Below are 24178 nucleotides of genomic sequence, written 5' to 3'. Positions count from 1 at the left end.
GTCATTGCTGAAATCCTGGTTTCTCAAGATAGCATCCAAAATTAGAGGGAGCGACCAGTCTCAGAATCATTGGTTGGTCGTTTAGAACTAAATGATGAGAAATTCTTTTATATACTTCAGAAGGTTGTAGATACTCAACTATTGAGTATAGTTAAGAGATTGACAGATTTTGTTTTACATCAAGTGCTATGGGGTGGGAAAATGGATTTGAGGTACAGGAGCAGCCATAAGACTAATGAATGCTGGTGCAGGTTTGAGAATGCACATAGCCTATTCCTGTTTTGATATCTCATATGCCAACTGATAAGGAAACTGCCTTAAAATGTCAAAAGTTAAAGAAATTACAGATTATCAAATTGGAATATGAAACATTAACATTGGCAGGTTGGTGCTGAGTCCACGATTGTTGTCATCGATAAACAATTTGGATGAAAACATACTAGGCATGATTAGTTAGTTTGCAGATTACACTAAAAATGGGCGGTATCAATCATAGTTATCAAGAATTGCAGTGGGATCTTGGTCAGCTGAATAAGCAGGCCAAGGAATGGCACACGGAGTTTAATTCCGATAGATGTGAGGTGTTGCATTTTGGAATGTCAAACCAGAGAAGGGTCCTGGGGAGTGTTGTAGAACACAGCGTTCCAGGAGTACAGTTATACAAGTCCCTGACAGTGGTGTCACAGTTAGGTAATTGGCATGGTAGCTTTTATCAGTGAGGACATTGACTATTGTACACAAGGTTGGTGAGGCCTCACTTGCAGTAGCGTATTCAGATTTGGTCACCCTGGTACAGAAAGGATGTCATTAAACTGGAAAGAGTGCGGAGAAGATTCATGAGGATGTTGGAAGGACTCAACGGACTGAGTTATATCGAGAGGTTTTGCGGGTTAAAATCATGAGAGGCATAGAGAGAGTGAATGCACACAGACTTTTTCCCAGGGTTGGGGAATCACGAACAAGGTGGCATAAGTTTATGGTGAGAGGGAAAGAAAGACAAAAGGAACTCGAGAGGCAACTTTTCTCTACACAGACGATGGAACATATATGGAACGAGCTGCCAGATAAAGTGATTGAGGCATGTACAATGATAACATTTAAAATACATGTTTTCAGGTACAGGGTTAGGGAAGTTTTAAATTTGTATGGGTCAAAAAGCAGAGAAATGGGCATTTGGGTCAGCATGGATGAGTTGCGCTGTAGGGCCTGTTTCTCAGCTGTATGATACTATGATTCAATTCCCTGCAAATCACAAGACTTTTAGGTTAGTTTATTGTCACGTGTACCGAGGTACAGTGAAAAACTTTAGAAATGTGAAGCTAATGTTTAAACTTCCTCCTTTAAACTTTCTCCCTCTGACCTTAAATTGATACCCTTTAGCGTTTGACATTTCCATCCTGAGGAAATGATTCTGCCTACCCTATCTACGCCTCTCATAATTTTTATATACTTCAGGTCTCCTTTCAACGTCTGATGCTTCAGAGAAAGCAATCTAAGTTTGTATGCCAGTATAATGACAAAGGACCTCTCGACATCCATAAAAACAAAAGGCTACAAGAGTTTCCATTTGATTACTTTTTTTTAAAACTGTTATTAACGTGCGCATTTTGCAGTTACAATTTTGATAGTTTTGATTGTTTTTCAAACAAGTTTAAGAATACACACAGACTGAACTCAAAAGTCTGGTTTTCCAAACCAAACCTCAAGTGACCAAAATGCATTATGACTTTCTAAACACATTAAAAAAAAAAATCTCGCAATGCAAAACATTGTTGTTGTATAATGAGATTTCAAATATTAAGAATCATTTGGTATCACCGTACAAAATAAATCAAGACAAAATGTGTAGAATTAATCCACAAAACAGCTTAAGCAAATAAATGTTCATCATCTGCAATCAGGCTTGTGCTTTATCCTGGAATGAGTTACCATTTATTGCTTTGGCAATTTTTAAATCCCTATACTGAGCTGGGAAAGTATTATTTTGCAACAGAACTTCAAGATTAGATCATTATGTATCTTAGTTATAACAAATGGATCTTTCTCTTCCTAAGACAGCACCTAAAAGGAATTGAAACGCAGAATAGGGTTCATTATTACAATTAATTAGCTTATCTCCCCTTGGGATGACTCATGGACAAATCTAAAATCACCCTGTTTGTTAACAGTATCATTCATTGTTTGGATCGTTGAGTACGTATTTGTGTCTAGTTTCAGAGTGAAAGCAGGGTACTGTAGAGCAAAGGTATTGAGGAGGACTAGAGATAAACTACAGGGAGAAGAACAGTCAGTGGGCAAGTACTGGAGGTGAAATTTGAATGGAAAAAATTAAACAAGAAAAAATAGGTTTGAAAAGCAGGGGACAATCAGAAAAATGTGACACAAGGAAAGAAACGGGGGAAAATGCCAAAGAAAGCAATCCATGAAGAGAAGGAGAAATGGCTGGAAAGAGATATGGGGGAGCGGGCATGGGGGAAGAGAAACAGAATATCTGTGAGGAGAAAGGGGTAGGCATTGAAGAAGATGTGAAGAATGCTCGGTGGAGGAAAGTGGAATGGAATAGGAATATTAGGGATGGTGGGAAACATGGAACTGCTGAGGAAGATAGGTGTGCCACTGGAAATATGAGGGAGGAAGTGAGAGGTTTGGCAGAGAAGAGAGCAGGAAATAGAAAGTAGAAGGTGGAAAGAATGAGGATAAATGACAATTGTGGAAAATTGAAATATTTGTTCGTTTTTTTGGCGTCAATTTTTGTTTGAAGCAGCTTCTGAGAAAGGCTGTGGGGTACTTTCTTATAAAAGGATGTTAAGTAAATGGAGGCTGCTGGTTTGAGTAGGGTGAAAGTCAGCTGTTGGCAGGCTCAATGTAATTGGCTATCATGGGACGATTTTGATTCTAAAACAGAAACAGAAAATCAGGTTTGTCCATATGATATCACATTACTGAAGCATTGTACTTTTGTCAGACTCTTTTTCACTAGTTTAGTTTAGCAATTTGTAATACAGAATGTCAAACGTACAAGTAACATAGGGAGAGCATAATCTTCAAAATCATCAATTTTCATTTTCTGCAACATCAGAAAGAAAACATGTTAGAAGTGACAATATGACTGAATAGGTCTGCTCAAGGTCTTTAAACTCATCTGTGCTGCTCAGTATCTATGACAGGTACATTTTTCATTTGGATGGACAATATTTTCAGCGAGACTGTGTAAATTTATTCATTTACATTTCTTATGTCGGGCTGAGAACTTGAATAATGATTTGACCCCTGTCTGGTTTCTGCTATAATTCAAAAAGTACAACTGCTAGAATCCTGCATTAAACTTTCCCTTCCTTCCTCCTAGCCCCTCGGGTTATTTTAAGTTTTAAAATCCCTAAATTCAGTTGCCTGTGTGATGGAAATCCCCCACTCACTAGATAACAGAGAACTAACCTATGCAAGGCTTCTGGTAGTACGTTGTAGCTTATAAGGGGAATATTCTCCAAATGGAATATTCTTCAAATGTAATAGTCATAGCTTCCATTTGTTTGAACTACAGTCATATTAATGTTACTTCTTTATGACAATATCAGATTTAGTGATTAACAGGATTGGTGTTTAAAAGATTTTACCCAGAAAAGTAAGTCAATTGTTTAGTTTAACTTAGCTATACAATGTGGAAACAAACCCTTCGGCCCACGCCAACCATCGATCACTGGTACACTAGTTCTTGTTGGACCATTTTTGGATCCTGCAAACTAGGGACAATTTACAGAAACCAATTAACCTACAATTCTTTGGAATGGAGGAGGAAACCAATGCAGTCCCAGGGAGAAGGTATGGACTCTGCACAGACTGCGGCGTGGTGGTGCAGATGTAGAGTTGCTGCCTTACAGTGATTGCAATACCAGAGACCCGTGTTCGATCACGACTGAGGGTGCTGTCTGTACGGAGTTTGTACGATCTCCCCATGACCTGTGTGGGTTTTCTTCAAGATCTTCGGTTTCCTCCCACACTCCAAAGATGTACAGGTTTGTAGGATAATTGGCTTAGTATAATTGTAAATTGTTCCTAGTGTGCGTAGGATAACGTTAATGCGCAGGGATCGCTAGTCGGCGTGAACTTGGTGGGCCAAAGGGCCTGTTTCCACGCTGTATCTCTAAACTAAACTTAAGACAGCGTCCGTTGTCAGGATCGAACCAGGAGATCTGGCGCTGTGAGGCAGCAGCTCTGCTGCTGCGCCATTGTGCTGCTTAGAATTTGATAAACTACTTAGCTTTAAAAGAAAGCTGGATACATTTATGCAATTCTTTGTCAAAACACACCATCAAACAGAGGGGCAAATGTAAACATTTATCACAGCACAGAAATCTTGTTACCCTGCTGTGATGAAGAAGTTATAATAGAAAATGCAAGACAACATGGGTCTCATTACTACCTGTGGCTGTGCTGAACGCTGCTTTCATTTTTAAGAAAAAGTCTCTTTTCTTAGCATTTGATGAACTTCTGCAGGCTCACTTCCTTAAATGTAATTCACTAGCCAGCCCATTGCCTTCCAGGTGCTATAGACCATACACTGGGAATTTGCAGAAGAAGGGTGTATCAACAATCACCACTAGATCAGCCAAGCAGCTTCGGGTACATCATTCAGAAACCCATGGAGACTTTCAGTTGTGAATACCAACCCATGGAGTGATTTATTTTTCTGTATGTCTCATTTACACCATTGATTTTCAGCTGTTTTTCAAAGGCAAGCTTCGTACCAGCTTTATTCCACAGAATCTTACCATATCAAACGACAGCTGCACATGCAGAAATGCAAATGCACTGTTATACTGTTACTAAGTGGTTGGCAAGGCTTCTCTGAAAGGAGGTTGCCTGCTGGTATGCATATTGTGCCAATAGTGACCACTTTTAACAAAATGATCATACTAACAAGCCTCATATAGTGGAGGATGTGGTAGATGCAAGCAGTTGCAAGGGATATAAAGCAATATTGGCCTAAAAGATTCAAAAACAAATGTGCACACATCAAGTGATTTCCTGAAGGATTCTAGGAGTACAGAAGGCGTTTGGTATGCTTGCCTTTATAAATCAGAGCATCGAGTATAGAAGTTGGGATGTAATGTTGAAATTGTACAGGGCATTGGTGAGGCCGAATCTGGAGTATGGTGTGCAGTTCTGGTCGGCAAATTATAGGAAGGATGTCGACAAAATGGAGAGGGTACAGAGGAGATTTACTAGAATGTTGCCTGGGTTTCAGCACTTAGGCTACAGAGAGAGGTTGAATAGGTTGGGTCTTTATTCTTTGGAGCGTAGAAGGTTGAGGGGGGACTTGATAGAGGTTTTTAAAATTTTGAGAGGGACGGACAGAGTTGACGTGGGTAGGCTTTTCCCTTTGAGAGTGGGGAAGATTCCAACAAGGGGACATAGCTTCAGAATTGAGGGACAAAGGTTTAGGGGGAACATGAGGGGGAACTTCTTTACTCAGAGGGTTGTGGCTGTATGGAATGGGCTTCCGGTGGAAGTGGTGGAGGCTGGCTCGATTTTATTATTTAAGAGTAAATTGGATAGGTATATGGATAGGAGGGGATTGGAGGGTTATGGTCTGAGTGCAGGTAGATGAGACTAGGTCAGGGAGAATGGTCGGCGTGGACTGGTAGGGCCGGACAGGCCTGTTTCCATGCTGTAGTTGTTATATGTTATATGTTAAATACATAAGAAGCAAGGAAAGAATAAAGCGTGGCCATGCCGTTCTTGCTCCTTATTAAATGATCCATCAACCATCCCAAATCTACACTCAAATCTTTAAAAAAATCCCAGGGTAGAAAATGCAACAGAACATTTCAGAAAAATATGAATATAACACTGATTGCTGAACAAACAAAAGGCAGACATCACCTAGAACCGTCTATGGAGGGGAGGGGGGGGGGGGAGGGGGAACAACCACTGCAGGAAGCTATTGAATGCATTCAATTTAATTTAATGGGAGTCGATATTCATATTCCAATCAATTGAGCATTGGGTAATACTGCTCTTAATAAGCAAGATAACATGGTTAAGAAATGACAAATTCACCTCAGCTATTGAGCTTAACTGTTCTTATTTGTTTCAAGCATTGGTGTCCATAATAAAAGTCCGGGCACAATGGGAAATTTGTGAAGAAACATTAGCTTCCCTCTTTATCAATTCCTTACTGACTGCAGAATATGTTTCACAAGGATCATTTCAAAGTACCAGAAGTAAAATACAAAAGGATCTACCCCATATTTGTTTTGACTTGCATTTTTCTCAGCTCTGCATCTCCATCAGTCCTTTGACATTTATCATGGCTATTTTGATTCAACATTGCATCAACTAAATTCAGGAATCAACCTTATTTCTGCATCTTGCATTGAATCCAAAGCATGTATATCTTGACAATGTGCTTGTCAAAAATAAAGACAATGGCAGAAAGCTGCCTTTCTAGTAAGCAAATGCACAGTTCATGCATAGCCTGATAAAATGGCTGTCAATAACATGTTTGCCTCTTGAAAAAAAAACACCTTTGAGATGGTTTCCCTTAGCTCTTAAGAAGTACGTTTCTTTACAGGCCTACTGTTGGCATCAAGGCTATATTTTTATTGTAGTTAATCCAATGTGCTTCAAATATTTCTCCCCTACAAATGCAAGGACCAGTCCGCACACGATACCTTCTCTCAAAAGTTTTTGAGCAGTACATGATGATCCAATTTAATCTTTCATTTAGAAACTAATAAAATTCGACTCTGTTTATTTGACCAAGCTTATGAATATGAGCAAATCAAATTACAGCTGGTATTAGGCTGTTTGCTGTGGTTTAATTGGTGAACTACCCTACAGTGTGCTTCAGTATAAATAGGTTTAATGAAATTAATTCGGCAAACTTTGGACACATTAATTTTTCCGCTTGTACAAACTATAGTATAATGGAAATTCTACTTTCAAAAAGTTCAATAAAGAGACAGCAATGATTATGTACATGTGCCTATTGGACATAACTTTGTGGTGGCAATTTAATGAAGTGTTGATGGTATTAAGCAAAATTAAGTGAAGCAAAATTCTGCATCCACTTAACATATACTTAGAGGTATTGGTCAAATAGATATTATAATTACTTCTTTTCGGGTGGCATGATGGCGCAGTGGCAGAATTACTACGTTAAAGCGCCAGAGACTCAGGTTAATGCGTGGGTTTTCTCCGGGTTCCTCACACGCTCCAAAGACGTACAGGTTTGTAGGTTAATTGGCTTAGGTAAAATTGTAAATTAGCCCTAGAGTGTGTAGGATAGTGTTAGTGTGCGGGGATCGCTGGTCAGCACGGACTCCTTGGGCCAAAACGCCTGTTTCTCCGCTGTATCTCTAAACAATACTAGTTTAGTTTAGTTTAGAGATACAGCATGGAAACAGGCCCTTCAGCCCACCGAGTCCGCACCAACCAGCGATCCCCGCACATTAACACTACCCTACAAAACACCCACACTAGGGACAATTTTACATTTATACCAAGCCAATTAACCTACAAACCTGTACGTCTTTGGAATGTGGGCAGAATCTGAAGATCTCGGAGAAAACGCGCGCAGGTCACGGGGAGAACGTACAAACTCCGTATAGACAGCACCCGTACCTTGGGTCGAACCCGGGTCTCTAGCACTGTAAGGCAGTAGCTCTATTGCTATGCCCATTATAAACATTATTGTCAAGATCACCAAGATAGGAGGAGGTAGAGTATTACTGGACGAGGAAGAGGTTAGAAGCTGAATAGCAAACCAGATGCAGTGTCTGAAGGTAGAAAAAGTGAATGCCGGAGTCAGTGACTACACCACCTATGCTTAACGTGGAGTAGGGGAAGAGGATGACTGGCGAGCTGGAGTAGGAAGAAGGAGTTGGTACCAGACAATTCACATTGACTGTGATTGACAAAAGAAAGAGAAGCAACATGGGGATTTTTTCCCTTTACAATAAGTTGCAATTGATAGCAGACTCAATAGTAACTTTCAAAAGCATTGTTTTGGATAGCTCTGCCAAGAAGACAGTCAGGCACAACATATGTAACATAATCATTCTATATCTGCAAGATTCTCCTGAAATACGTCACTATCTTCATCGCTTACTATTGGGTCGTGTGAAAACATTGAAATTATGCCCAGCATCTCCACGACGAGACCAACAACATATATTTACAGCAGTGGTATTTGTACAGATCCCTGCACAACTTCCTCTTGTACATTCCTCCAGTCTGAAAATAGGTTTCAACCACTGGTCCTCGCACCGTCACTTAAGTCAGTTTTCTTTTCATGCAGCCATTCTCTCTTAAGTTCTTAATATAATTGTGCTGGGTAGTTAATTACAGAGTGCTTTGTCCGTTATCTTCTGAAAGTCCACCTACACAGAATCAATGACATTGTTCTGAAAGAACAGAATCAGGAGGCATTGTGCTACAGCAGCTAATGCTACTGTCAGGCAGCTCCAGTGACCTGGGTTCAATCCTGGTGCTGCCCACAATGAGTCTGTAAATTCTCCGTGGACTGTGGGTTCCCCCCTGCTGCTCTCGTTTCCTCCCATATTCCAAAGATAAACTGGCAGTTAACTGCCTATTTAAGTTATCCCTAATACAGGTGGGTGGGAAGAGAATTAGAGGAGTTCAAGGGCGAGTGAGAGAGAATTGTTTACAGGCAAAGAAATGGGGCAATGCGATTGATGGAAATACTTTGAGGGCCAGCACAGCCTCAATGGGCCAACTGTCCTCCTTCTGTATTACACGTACGAATGCGAGAAATAAACCAAAGTAAATTTGTCCTTTAAGCAATACATGCTAGCCTTATTTCATTTGTGCAAATGTTTTGGAAATGCCATTTAACAATGTCCTGGATCATTGTTTCAAGAAGTGTGCTCAGCACCATTAGATTGACTGGTCTAGCATCACTCCTCAAACCAGAGGAGATAGGATGATTGTGGCCAAAGCATCCTTAATTACCTCCCTTATTTTCTCAGTTATCTAGCATATGTTCTATTCCTACTCTTCTATTTTAAGTATGGTCAACCTTTTAAAAACTTCCCCCTTTTCTACTTTAGGGCGGTACGGTGGCACATCGGTAGAGTTGCTGCTTTTCAGCGCTAGAGATGCAGGTTCGATCCTGACTACAGGACTTTGTACATTCTCCCCATGACCACCTGGATTTTCTCTGAGATCTTTGGTTTCTTCCCACACACCAAAGACACACAGGTTTGTAGGTTAATTGGCTTGGTATAAATATAATTTGTCCCTCGTGTGTTGGATAGTGTTAATATGTGCGGATCGCTGGTCTGTGCGGACTCAGTGCGCCGAAGGGCTTGTTTCTGTGCTGTATCTCTAAACACTAAAAAATATAATCCAATAAAGCTACCTCCATTTTTATTCATTCCATTAGCAGCATCCTCTTCGCTATTAAGGACAGATGCAAATAGAAAACACTGGCTCATATTGCCCATTATCTCCATAAAGTCTCCTTTATGGTTTTTCATCAACCACATCTTCCATTGACAATCACTTTATTGTTTATAGGTTTTAAATTATTTTTGGTTTGCTTTTCACGTTGGCTTCATCCATTCTCAAACCTTTATTTATGCATTTACAGGACAGAGCAATGCTGATAAGGCCACTATTATTTGTCCCTTATTTCCTTTTTAAGATCTCTAATCTGTAACATGCACAGATTACCCGCTTCACTCTCCAGTCTGGAAATCAGAGAGCTAGGGAGATTGCAAAAGAAAAACCTATGGGAGGCAAAATATTCTTTGCAAAATCAACCTTGTTTCGCAAATAGGAATTTATCGCTTGGTTTGTTTCATCAAGATGCATATCCGATCTTATTTAACAGCTATTATTATCATCAGCACAGCTGTTTAATACACAACTAAAAAGGTTATGTGCAGTATTTATCCCACTGTTATAATATTTCTGCAATATACAGCTGTGCAATAGAGTCATTTAGAAAAGACCATACCAATTATATTGATTGACAAAGCATAAATTAAAAACAGTAAAATTATTGCATGCAGAATGATAACAGTGAAGCAGCTTTGATGATGATTTTCTGTTGGAAAGAAAACATAGATGCCATTAATCAAAGAGCAGTTGATTCCTAATTCCTAATAAATGTGCACAACACATTGGATAAAAATAAATATAACCCTCAATTTTCACTCCATGGAATGAACTCAAGTACAGTGTACTTGATTCAGGATAATGATTTCCTTTAAAATGAAAGATGCTAAATAACGGGCACATCATATTTTCATTAGTCAAAAAAATTGCTGACTGGTCTATAATTGTGGCTACAACGATAGTCTGATTTTAGCTTTAAAGAACCTCATATAAAGTATATTTCCTCTCTATTTACTTAATACACAAATAAAATTCAAAATCTAATAACACAACCTTTGGGTTTCACTAAAGTTTGGGTTTGTGGGATAAAGGTTTCAAATATCTGACATCTTGATGTAGCTTCTTGGTTTTTGACCATAGTGCAGAATGGCGCTTTTAATTAATCAGAATGACTGTCAAGAATGTACAATTATTAGGGGCATTAGGGACAGGCACGGTGGCGCAGCGGTAGAGTTGCTGCCTTACAGCGCTTGCAGTGCCGGAGACCCGGGTTCGATCCCGGAGTTTGAACGTTCTCCCAATGACTTGCATGGGTTTTCTCCGAGATCTTCGGTTTCTTCCCGCACTCCAAAGACATGCAGGTTTGTAGGTAAATTGGCTTGGGGTGTGTAGGATAATGTTAATGTGCGGGGATCGCTGGTTGGCATGGGCCCGGTGGGCCGAAGGGCCTGTTTCGGCACTGTATAACAATGAAGGAAACCAGATTCATCCTAGCTGCTGACCCAGTGGGATGCTGTTTAATATCTATCATGATGTTCCATTGCTAGTGCTTATTGTAGAAACATAGAAAAAAAAACGTGGGAAGCTATTCACCACCTCAGACATGCTCCATCATTCAATACCATGAAGCACTAATATCCTGCTCCTGGCTTCGCCCCCATATCCCACAATTTCTTCAGTTGTACCAAAAATATCCATCTCCATAGATATAATAACAGCCGCCACTGCCTTCTCTGATTGAGAATCCCATGGGTTCACCACCTACTCTGGCTGAAGAAATTCCTCCTGATCTGGATTCTAAATGGCATAACTCCAATTTGCATGGCAGGAAACCCATGTACTAGACTCTCTAACCAATGGGAATATTGTTCTTTTTATCTATTCAGTCTAGTTCTGTCAGGCTTTCTATGAGACCCCTTCTCATTGTTCTCTTTGCAATAGGCCTGACTTGCCAAATCTCTCCCCTTACACTAGTTCTTCTATCCAAGGGTTAGCCTTTTAAACCTTTGCTACATTCCCTCAATGGCAACAATATCTCTGCTTGGATAAGGAAATCAAAGCTGCACACATAATTCCAGGTAGGGGATGACCAAGACCCTGTGCAGATTCAGCAAGATATACTTGCTCCTGTATTCAAATGCTGATAGAGCGTGGAAACAGGCCCTTTGGCCCACCGAGCCCACGCTGACCGGTGATCACCCATGCACTAGTTTTATCCTAAACACTAGGAACAATTTGCAGAAGCCAATTAACCTACAAACCTGTACGTCTTTGGAATGTGGGAGTAAACCGGAGCACCCGGAGAATACCCATGCGGTCACAGGCCGAGCACATAAACTCCACACAGACAGCACCCAGAGTCAGGATCGAACCTGGGTCTGGCGCTGAGGCAGAGCTCTCCTGCTGCACCATCCTAAAATCATATTATATAACACTATATAGTTGACGATATTGTACTTTCTTCAGTTGGCCTTGAGCAGTTCACCATAAATAGTTGAGCTAATCAAAATGACAGCTCTCTAGTAGACATAATATTGCAGTTTCCCCTTGTTTGAAAAATCAGCTTTTTAATTATAGCTTACAGGTATAAGTAATTGTGAAAGTGAAAGACAATTTAAAAAAAACACGTGTGCTTCTTTATTTCGCACGCACGCACACGCGCACGCACACAAACAAACAAAGGTCCAGATTTTCCCTTCCAATTCATATTCTCATGAGGTCAACATCCAGTCAGTTCACAAACTCGAGCTGCATCATGTATTTGTACACTGTGGGAACTCGATGTAATCATGTGTTGTCTTTCAGCTGACTGGATAGCTCACAACAAAGCTTTTCACTGTATCTCGGTAGACGTGACAATAAACTAAACTACCACACCGGGGATAGATCATCATGACAATAGACCTGTAGGGTTTTAATTGAAGGAGGCGGAGAACAATAGGTGAGATATTTGAGCACTTTATCCCGTTTTTTTGGTACAAATGCTTTCTCCTTAAGTTTTGCTATTGAGGCCCAACAAAAATTAACTAAATCAGCCCCAACTACATTCCAGTGTTGCTTGTGATTATTCACCTGTTAATCCATGTGATTTACTATAATTACTTGAATAAAACTACTCAGATTTATCCATAATATTTCAACAATCCTAAAGCAAACCATGAACCACCAGAGATAATATGGGCATCCAAACAAATTAGTATTTTTTCAAGATAGACACAAGGAACTGCAGTGCTGGAAGATGCAAGGAACTGCAGGTGATGGTTTCTTGATGCTGGAATCTTGTCCAAAAAACAAAGTGCTGGAAGAACTCAGCGAATTAGGCAGCATCTGTAGAGAAGATGGACAGACAACTTTTCGGGTTAGAATCCTTCTCCAAATCACACGGTTGTCTGTACATTTTCTCCACATGTGTTACCTGACCTGACGACTTTCTCCAGCAATTTGTTATTTGTATTTAGTCAGATTTGGTTCAATGGCACCTGGTATGTGATATATATGCAGTTATTTTCTTATACATGTGATATATATATATATATGAAGGAGGCAGATGATTAAATCCCAGTCAATGTCATGTATTCCATTTGTTTTCCTGCAAATTAGGATGGAATTAAAGAATCTCTTTCCAAAATCTAATACAGGTGTGGTTTGAATTTCTTTCTATGCCAAAACTGATTTCAGTCAACAGCAGTGTGATTCAGAGTTTCTTTTATGTACTCCTTACATTAATAAAGTGTTGTTTATATATTCCATTAGGGATATTAAGTAGTTTACACATTACAATAAATAATCTTACCCCCGTTGGTTGAAAAATCAGTCCATCCACTTCATGGCTGACTTCCCGAGCGAAACTTCCCTCCAACAACTAAATTAGAAATAGAACAAGCAAATGAACAGCTATAATTTTAATAACTGAACTAATTACTTTACCAAAGAGCTGAAAACAAATCTATCATAGTTTCAAATTGCACATTTGATGCAAAAGATGATTACAGTTCAAACATTACCAAACTATTTTAGCTTAAAAAAAAATCACCTGACTTTGTGACTTTCTAATCTATAATGGGCAGCAGTTGAATGTAATCAATAATTCCTCTTTATCTGGAAACAGTTAATAGCTTTTACCACTTTTCACTGTGATTATCTTTTTGAGAGATGAACCAGATCTGATTGATCTTGTCTTAAATGTCCTATCTATACCAGCAATGGCAATATATTACCAGTCCTCATTAGCTGGACCAATTAATCTAGTTAAACTACAACAGTTTTTCTTAGGGGTCCCCAAGTCTCTTGGTTCTTGCTCACAGTAATCAATCTCTCCAGTCAGCATTAAACACACTGCCTTGTCCCTGTGGCAAATGTGTGGCGTCCATGTTTTAGGAAATAAATGCTCCAAGTAGACTCTCAGCAAATCAAAGGCCGCCAAGTGAAACTCATTTAAACTTCTTTTCTCTCACCTTAAACCTGTGCCCACTAAGTTCTCGACCCCATTCCCTGGAAAATAAATGTGACATCTATCCTATCAATGCCAATTGAGTCTCATTGGAAACCCTCGGACTATCTTTAGTCGGACTTTTTCTTGCACTAAACATTATTCCCTTTATCCTGTGACTGTACACTGTGGTTGGCTCGATTTTAATCAAGTCTTTACACCCTCTGGTCAGCACGCAATAAAAACATTTCACTCACGCAATAAAAGCTTTTCACTGTGCCTTTGTATACGTGACAATAAAACAATCTGATGAATATTTCTACACTCTTTTTTGTTACCACGTCCTTTCTGTAGTGTGGCAACCAGAACAGTACCCCTCACTTCAGTGGTGATTAGCCTACCCCTTACCTTAAGGGTTCCACTGCAAATTAAACATTCTGCAGCTAGGTATAATGTCCTCCCTGTATCTACCCTATCAATCCCTTCCGTTTCATGTAGCTGAATATTTCATATTTCATTATTGGCAAATTGCATTTTTCTTTGCTCATTTCATATCAGAATTAATTCACCTCATTAACAATTTTTCAAAAGCTGCTGTTTCACAATGCAATATTGCAGATTAGGAGATACACTGAATATTTAATACCTTCAAATTATCCATTTTCCTTTAGCTATGACACATTAAGTAGCTCGATTAAGTAATTAGCAAATGTGAAATATTGCTTCAATGGGCACACAATTGCAAGAGCAATGCAGGAGAAGGAAGAAAAAATCTGATGGACCTACTAATTATGTTGTTCCTTGCAGATTTAGTATTGCATATAATTAAGTGTGCAGCAAGGTAATTTGTCCTGGAGTTTCTAAACGCAATGAAATTGCACCACATTACCTCTTTGCCCAGATTAATTAAACCTATTGTGTGGGAGGTTTTAGTTTTTAAAAAAATGGTATTTAGAATGAAATCAGTTTAACAATAAAACAAACGGTGATTTCCTCATTATATGATCTTTCTATCCAAACGATCAGGAAAACCAAAATTGCTTTAAATTGTATATAACATAAAAAATGGATTATCTAGAATAATCCAGATATATATTGCAGTATATATCTGGATAGCTACTATAGAAACAAAGTCGCAATTTTACTTATTTAGAATTAAGCATTTGTGGTGTGGGTGCCTTTCCATTTTATTTTAATATTTTTTGTAGATTCTCATGTAATTTTCTACAGCAAGTACAGACCCCTCCTGCTTTTCAATGGGGAAGTTTGTCTAAGTGGTTCTGAGCTATAAAACAAGGACGGGGACAGGTTCCATGCTGAATTAATTTATCTCAGGGCATGACTTCAGTATGTGCCTGTGGGTTTGGGGAGCAGGAAACGTCAAGCAACTCTCTCATCCAAATCCAAGTGAACTCACCATCTAAATGAATTCTGCAGCAAAATGTAAATTAAGGTTAGCAACCTATGCAAAAAGACTGCAGAATGAAATGCTCAAGGAGCTATGCTCACACATCTTTTTACATATTTAGGAAAAGGGGAAAGAAAACACAAAGTTGACACAAGATATAGAATAGAATAAATATGATACATAATAGATGGAAGCATTCGCTGAACTCAATGATTGAGAAAATATAAAATATAGCAAAAGACGGTGAAAAACGGTTCAACTAAGTAACAAGGTATCTGGTTCAAATGCAAATTTGCTGACAAAGCGGAAGTGTTAGCACAACACTTCCACAAAGTGAAAAGGTCCCAAACTGCAACTTGAAATGTGCGAGAAAATATAAATTCTCAGAAAAACAACAATCATCTCAAAAAGTAGAAAACACATTTTCTACTCTCACCGGCATGGTGGCGCAGCAGTAGAGTTGTTGCCTTACAGCTCCAGAGACCCGGGTTTGATCCTGACTAGGGGTGGTGTCTGTAGGGAGTTTGCACGTTCTCTCCGTGACCACGTGGGCTTTCTTCCCACACGTGCTCTGGTTTCTTCCCACACTCCAAAGATGTGCAGGTTTGTGGGTTAATTGGCTTCGGTAAAAATTGAAAATCGCCCTTAGTGTGTAGGATAGCGCTAGTGTATGGGGGTCGCTGATCGGTGCAGACTCGGTTGGCTGAAGGGCCTGTTTCCGCGCTGCATTTCTAAACTAAACTAATGCTCCTCAATCCTATGAACTCACAACATTCTCAGGACCAGACTATGCGAGTCTGCTTGTGGAGAGCAATTAGGCAGGAGGAGTTCCATGGCTCAGTTTGCTCAACGATCCTTGAAACAATGAGAGCCATCATTTTATTCTCAGTTAAAGCTGCTCTTAACGGGATATGAAACATCAGAATTGTCACATTATTGGGCATCTAAGTGTCTTCAAAACAATTAATTGTTATGTATTGGTATCAAGGGATACAGATGAATAAATGATACTGAGGTGCAACAGCCGAGACCCAATTGAATAATGGAACAGGATGGAGAAGGCTTAATCACCTCCTGATCCTATGTTTCTATATGAAATAAATGTCCAATGATATCTTATTCTTCAATAAGAAAAAATATTGTGGAATTTCCTCCCCGTAATATTGTTATGTAGTGCAGTTAAAAAATGATACATTGATTTTCTTTAAACATTGCTTAAAAATAATTTATCTTGAGGTTCACTGGTTAGAGAAATAACAAATTTAAACGTAGCGATGTGAATCTCAATAGCTCTTAAAAGAAACAAGCATACAAGACAGCCACATTAGTTCACACTTGAGAATGATAAATGGAAATAGTTCAACCTTTTTTGTCCCTTGTAAACGACAGGAGCCATTTTATAGCACATGGAGTACATTATTGTCAATTTTATAATGTTCATAAGACATTGCCTTCTCTATGTCTATAATCTCCAACTAATTCTGTTGAGTGCAAAAATTAACATTCATATCAATGAACTATAATCTGATGTACCTCCATCTTACACAATATGAATATTTTTCTGTTTTAACATTATCTTTAGACACCTCTTCACATTTTAAACCACTGCTAGAACATATTTCACCAGCAAGTTGTTAGCTTTGCTGATTGAATTAATTAGGTCACTACTAGATGTGGTCCTAATCATCAACAGAAAAGTTTTCATTTGCAGTTTGGTCTGCTTCTAGAATAGGACTATTCGACAACAGTTTGCCTCCATTCTCTGGAGAATGAGTAAAAATGAAAAATCAACATTCCGCATTCTGATAGTTTTCAAATGATTTCTGAAGGAAAGTCTGTATTTGTGAATGCCAGAGGAAATTTGCAAAGGGAGAATCATTTGCGATGCTCTTTCTCCACCTTTCATTTGGACAGGTACATGGATCGGAAAGGTTTAGAGGGATATGGGCCAAATGCAAACAGATGGGACTAGCTTAGATGGGGTATCTTGGTTGGCATGGACAAGTTGGGCTGAAATAACAAAGTTTGTTTCCGTACTGTACCAGTCTATGATTAATAACCAAAAAACAATAAGTTAATATTAGTAATAGTAGGTAACCAGACCATAATGGTGCAAAACTGAAGTTCGTAGTACAACCAAAACAAAGTTGATAATAGATTGTTGCTGAGGTAGGAATTGGCCAAAGAGCAGGTTTCCGTGCTGTATAACTATGACTCAGTACCAAGAGCAATGGAAATGCAGTAATGCACATCGCTTTCAATCTTATCCTACCGTTCAATAACCCATCAGTCTCAGATTCAAAGCGACCATTTTGCCACAAATGTTTGCGGAGAGTTCCAAACGTCCACCACCCAGAGTAAACAAATTGTTTCCCAACCTGAGAGGTCAGAGTACAATCTTCAAACGATCTACAATCTAACCTACAGCCCTCAGTTCCCCAAATAGTTTTTTTCCACTCAATTTCCCACTGGTGCTTCTTCAAACTCTTGAGTAAATCAACATTTAAAATGTTCAGCCCAATTTTAATAATGACCACTGATCAATGCACCAGAGCATTGGCAGCAGTAGAACTTCATCCCAGCAAGAGTGAACATCACAGCATTAAAGAGAGTAAAAGAGCATTAATTTGGTATGACAGTACACATCAGCTCTGCATTCTGCCCCAAATCTATACTCTTCCAGCTGCATATTTCGCCTGGGCAGCTTGCAGCCCAGTGGTATGAACATTGACTTCTCCAACTTTAGATAGTTCCTCTGTCCCTCTCTTTCCCTCCCACTTCCCAGATCTCCCTCTATCTTCCTGTCTCCACCTATATCCTTCCTTTGTCCCGCCCCCCTGACATCAGTCTGAAGAAGGGCCTCGACCCAAAACGTCACCCATTCCTTCTCTCCTGAGATGCTGCCTGACCTGCTGAGTTACTCCAGCATTTTGTGAATAAATACCTTTGATTTGTACCAGTATCTCCAGTTATTTTCTTACATTACTCTTCCAGCTGCAGTTATTTGTGGCATAAAATAACTTGATAGACACAGAGTACTGGAATAACTCAGTGGGTCAAGCAGCATCTCTGGAGAGAAAGGATGAGTGACGTTTCGGGTCGGGACCTTTCTTCAGACTGCCAAAGATGGACCCAAAGTTCTGGAATAACTCAGCGGGTCAAGCAATATCTCTGGAGAAAAAGGATTGACAGACGTCTTAACCAGCAGGTGCTTCACCAACACATGCATAGAATGGTATAAAGGGCTGCTTCAAATAGAAGTGCTCTGGATCCTTTTCACTAAGGATACTTATTGGACATAGTCAGGCATTGAGTTGGGGGTGGAGTGAAGCTGATAACTCACTTAAACAGATTATGGTGTTATGAACATAGCCAATTTACTTTGTAAACAGCATCCATTAAGTTCAAACAACAATAGCAGGGTAATTTCTCTAGTATTATTCAGTGAGTGGAGGAGAGCTATAAACAAATCATGTGAATAATCTCAACTGTATGACATTGGAACTAGATAGATACTGGAATCAATCAATCATTCTCATTGGATTTAGCATTGTAACTACATACATTTTTTCTTCAGGAATCCAAAAAATTTCAATGTCAGCTTTTGTCATATGAACTTTTACACGGGAGATTTTTAAATGCTTTATTGCTGAAATGGTCACATTTGAATCATTAAGGCTGCTGCCAAAACTGTCAGTAAAGAAAGACTGCATTCGGAGACATAATGGCTGACAATGTGACATCCACAAATGAATCCTGTGACCCACAAGGTGGCAAGCTCACACTAGTCAAAAGGTGATTTACGTACTCCAGTAGACAGCCGAGATCATTTAGAATGGCACTTCAGTGCAATACTCAGACAATAGACAATGCCAGACGTGCTATCTTTCAAATGAGACATTAAATTAAGGTTCAGGTTGATGTATAAAAATGGCGTGACACTATTTGAACAAGTTCTATTAAAAAAAAGGAATGCCTAGATTCATATCTAACTTCTTATGAGACCATGCTGTGCACAAATTGCCTGATTTTGGTGCTTTGTACATAACAGCAACTACATATTAAAATGTACAGGTTGGTTAAGGCGGACTGACCTTTCTGTCATGGGCCTCCTCCATTGTCATAGTGAGGCCCAGCGCAAATTGGAGGAACAGCATCTCATATTTCGCTTGGCCAGTTTACATCCCAGCGGTATGAACGTTGACTTCTCTAACTTCAGATAGTTCCTCTATCCCTCTCCCTTCCCAGTTCTCCCACTAGTCTTCCTGTCTTCTACTACATCCTATCTTTGTCCCGCCCCCTCCCGAGATCAATCTGAAGAAGGGTCTCGACACGAAACTTCACCCATTCCTTCTCTGCAGAGATGCTGCCTGACCCACTGAGTTACACCAGCATTTTGTGTCTACCTTCGATTTTAACCAGCATCTGCAGTTTTGTTACCTACTAATGTTTTTGATAATCACCTGATTTCATGTAGGTAGACATTTGAAAAACTTAAAATAAACCAATAACAAGAGCTGGAGATACAGAAGGCTGCAGATGCTGGAATCTGAAGTAAAAAACAAACTGCTGCAAAAAATCAGCATGTCAGGCAGCATTCATGGTGGAAAACAGACAGTCAATGTTCTGGGTCGAGACCATTCTTGCCATCCATTTCCTATTCATTGTCCTTTATATGCCAAGCATCTATTTGGAATGAGGTGTATCTTAACTCACAGTTCGATCGACACTGATTCATGAATCCAACAACGAATTCAAGAGAAACGTGAATGTAAAGCTTACTTTTACATGATGAGGTAATTGAGGTGAATTAACATTTTATTTTAGGTAAATTGAATAAAAACAAGAAAATGATCATGCTGAGGGGATTAGGTGAAGTAGAGTGGTAGGAGGCTTGATAAGAATAAAAGCTACCAGAGGGCTGTTGGGCCAAATGGTCTCTTACTCTCATGTGAATTTTATGCAATTTGATTATTAACCTCAGACAGACTCAAGGAGGCCAGAGGCAACTTGTCCTCCGCATGAATAGGTATTTGGGTTCTGCAGTACTCCCTATAGATAATCTATAGCATAGATTATGGCAGGATATCAAGGTGGAAAATAGCAAGTGAAATAGAGATCCTAACAATTCATATAGCATGATTTTTACAAAAGAAATCATAATGTATTGTAATCCATTAAAAATCCAAATAAATATTGTTTTAGTGGCATAATTTTCAACATTTCCAACAGTAACTCTTGATTGAATCAAGCCACACCTAATTTTTCAAAATAAAACCGTTTTAATTCTGCAAATTACTGAAAAAAAATCGCTCTATGCTAAAAAATTGCTCTATGCCACCATTTCAATAGAGTTTGGAAAGTGCAGTCAACCGATTACACAAGCTACAGTTGTTATTAGATTATTTGCTTTGTATATAAAGATAATATTGTTAAACTGTGTCTGTTTCCCAAAGAACCCTTCTTAAAAGAAACATTAAAAGCAATCATCTCTATTTAATTGCATCTATCGAATCGAAATATTACTAAAACTCTCATATTGTGTATATATATGCGTATATATATATATACAAGTATATACTGTATATATATTGCATTTTAGTATGCTCCCGAAATACAGCCAAAGCAGTACACGATAGCGCGACAATTTTAGCAACACCTTAATCACCATTGTCCTGCAGTTCAAATGGTTGTTATATTTTAAAAGTTTTTTACTTTACCACCTGCCCTGCCCGTCAGCCGTATTCGATGTCACAATGGGAACCCAACGGGTCTGCGTGTTTGATGACACAATGGGAACCCAAAAAGTCCGCGCCTGCGCAGTTGGGATCCGTTGATCCAATACTTTCGTGTTCATCTTGCTTCGCAACGGTAAGATGGCCGCTGGTTCCGCACATGTGCAATTGGAGGAAGGTTGACCTTCCTCCCGTGGTGCAGCTCGGCGTCAGAGAGAAGGCGAAAGACGATGGCCGCTGGCAGGTCACTCTCCTGCTGTTGGCCGCCGTGATGGCCGCCAGGGGCCGAGGTGAGTGCCTCCTTTTCCTCTCCCCCCTCGCCCGCCCCCCGGCCCCGGGGGGAGACTCCGTGCAGGAGCAAGATGGTCGTCATCCCCATCGTCCCCCTCCATCTCCTCCAGCGCCCGCTTCAACCGACGGTGTCGTCAAGTCCCCGCTCCAGCCCGGCCCTAGTGCCCCGGACCATCACCGGACTACAACCCAGCGGGCAGCTTCTTCTCCTCCCCCATCTCCTCCAGTGCCCGCTTCAACCAACGGCCGCCCACCCCCGGGGTAGACGAGTCCCCGTCGTCTCATCATTCCCCTCCGTCTCCTCCAGCGCCCGCTTCAACCGACGGCATCGTCGAGTCCCCGCTCCCGCCCGGTCCCAGCGCCCCGGACCATCACTGGACTACGACACCCAACGGGCAGCTTCTTTGCCTCCTCCTCCCGCGCCCGCTTCAACCGAAGACATCGTCGACGACTCCAATAACAATGGCGGCCGCTCTCCTTCTCCTCCTCTCACTCTGCCATCTTGTGCACGCCTCCCGCCCCCGCATTGCCCTCCGGGAGTTGTAGTCCCCATTCCCGCCCGGCCCCAGCACCCCGGACCATCACCGGACTACAACCCCCAGCCGGCCGCACGGTACACACACACACAATAATAAAAATAATGATATAATATAATACTTAAAATATAATAATATAAGAATATAAGATGTTATATTGTATATATATTAATCTCTTGCAGGAGAGGGTGATGTGGGGGGTGTGTGACTGATGCCCGAGTTGAGGAGGGATGGAGTCGGTGAGTGGGGGGGGATAAGGGGGTTTGAGGGAGGATGTAGTAGGTGAGTGGGGGGGGAGGATAAGGGGGGTTGAGAGGGGATGGTGTGGGTGAGTGGAGGGGGGGAAGGGGAGGAGGGGGGATTGAAGGAGGATGTAGTGGGTGAGTGGGAGGGAATAAGGGGGGATGGAGTGGGTGAGGGGGGATAAGCAGGGTTGAGGGGGCATGGTGTGGGTGAGTGGGAGGAGCAGAGGAGGAAGGATAAGGGGGAATGAGGGGGGATGGAGTGGGCGAGTGCGGGGGGTTAGGGGGGAGTGGAGGGTGCTAGAGCAATGCAGGAGAGCTTTGGGGGTTTTAAGGGGGGTTGGATAAGGGGATTTGAGGGGGGTTGGAGTGGGTGAGTTGGGGGGGGGGGTGAGGGCGTGAGGACGAGTGCTAGACCAATGCAAAAAAAAAAAGCCATTTATTTTAAAGAAAAAACTGTTTTCATTGAGATTTTCTTTTTTAAAAAAGCCATTTATTTTAAAGAAAAACACGATTTTCCCACGTCACAATGGGAACCCAACAAGGGGTTTGGGCCCAAGGCGTGCACCCTTTACTATACTTCATAAAAAGGAAACTGCTAAAACCAGGCAGGTTTCAGTTCAGCTGTTTATTCCAGATTATTCTAGCTTTTATAAACAAAGGACTTCATAAGTGAAACGTCTGAAACGTCACAATTTAAGACGTTAATTTCCCAAAATCTTTTCTTGTAAAAATTAAACAACCATTTTACACTTGCCTACCTTTTAATAATGCAATGTATTAGCAACATCAACTTAATTATTTTAGCTGTACATTTCTTTGGATTGAAAAGAAACTTTTTGCTAACCAAAGATAGCAAGGCCCTATTTCTAGATGGTATGTTATCACAAGCACTAGCACAGCTACCTCTACTTAACATTCTATAACATGCCAAGAGAAAATTATTCATACCATTAAGAACAGCAAGTTCAGTATGTCTGCCTTTTAGGCACAAGGAACTACAGATGCTGGTTTACAACAAAAGTAACTCAGCGGGTCAGGCAGCATCTCTGGAGAACATGGATAGGTGATATTCTGGACCCTTTTTCAGAATGATTGTTTGGGGGGGGGGAGAGAAAAACACAATCAGTCTGAAGGGTCTCAACTCAAAAGGGATATGGGGAGAAAGCAGAAACGGGGTACTGATTTTGGATGATCAGCCATGATCATATTGAATGGCGGTGCAGGCTCGAAGGGCTGAATGGCCTACTCCTGCACCTATTCATATCATATATCATATCATATATATACAGCCGGAAACAGGCCTTTTCGGCCCTCCAAGTCCGTGCCGCCCAGCGATCCCCGTACATTAACACTATCCTACACCCACTAGGGACAATTGTTTTACATTTACCCAGCCAATTAACCTACATACCTGTACGTCTTTGGAGTGTGGGAGGAAACCGAAGATCTCGGAGAAAACCCACGCAGGTCACGGGGAGAACGTACAAACTCCTTACAGTACAGCACCCGTAGTCAGGATCGAACCTGAGTCTCCGGCGCTGCATTCGCTGTAAAGCAGCAACTCTACCGCTGCGCTACCGTGCCGCCCAACATATTGTCTATGTTTCGAAAACATCACCTATCCATGTTCCCTAGAGATGCTGCCTGACCTGCCAAATTACTCCAGCATGTTGTGTCTGGTATTTTATGTGGCCACCCAAAGATTTATAAAATGCCACATACAAAAGGTTTGGGATTCTTAATTTAATAGGCGTATGGTATTAAATGAAGTTTAATATTAAAACCTTTCAAGACTACTGAAGACTTCAAAACTGTCATTACAATTTCTGTGTAGGAAGGTGCTGCAGATGCTGGTTTACACTGAAGATAGACACAAAATGCTGGAGTAACTCTGTGGGTCAGGCAGCATCAGATGCTGCCTGACCAGCTGAGTTACTCCAGCATTTTGTGTCCACCTATTACAATTTCTGTGTTGAGTTTGAGATCTTTATTGCTGGGGGAAAGCATTTCCCATTCCAGAAGAGTGTGATAGCATAAGAATCACAAGGACGAATACTGCCAACTCTACAATTATTTATTTGGGAAATCTCGATTTCCTTTTCACAATGCTAATAGTGAACCAGACGTGTATAATGGTTAGGAATACTGGTATGAGCCTCCTACTTCAA

The 24178-nt window shown here is 40.5% G+C and overlaps 1 protein-coding gene across 2 annotated transcripts in view; it reads right to left on the bottom strand.

The window, feature by feature from the left end:
* Window positions 1-24178, bottom strand: part of rngtt (RNA guanylyltransferase and 5'-phosphatase) — a 268716-nt gene that overhangs the window by 100573 nt on the left and 143965 nt on the right. For both annotated transcript variants that reach the window (XM_078400229.1, XM_078400230.1), the window contains one exon: window positions 13160-13228. In XM_078400229.1, the coding sequence (XP_078256355.1) occupies window positions 13160-13228 (69 nt within the window). The remainder of the gene's footprint in view (window positions 1-13159; window positions 13229-24178) is intronic.

This window comes from Rhinoraja longicauda, chromosome 5 (assembly GCF_053455715.1).
Source record: "Rhinoraja longicauda isolate Sanriku21f chromosome 5, sRhiLon1.1, whole genome shotgun sequence".
Lineage (NCBI taxonomy): Eukaryota > Metazoa > Chordata > Chondrichthyes > Rajiformes > Arhynchobatidae > Rhinoraja > Rhinoraja longicauda.
The sequence above is the reverse complement of the archived record's forward strand: the minus strand, read 5'-3'. Positions and strand labels throughout refer to the sequence as shown.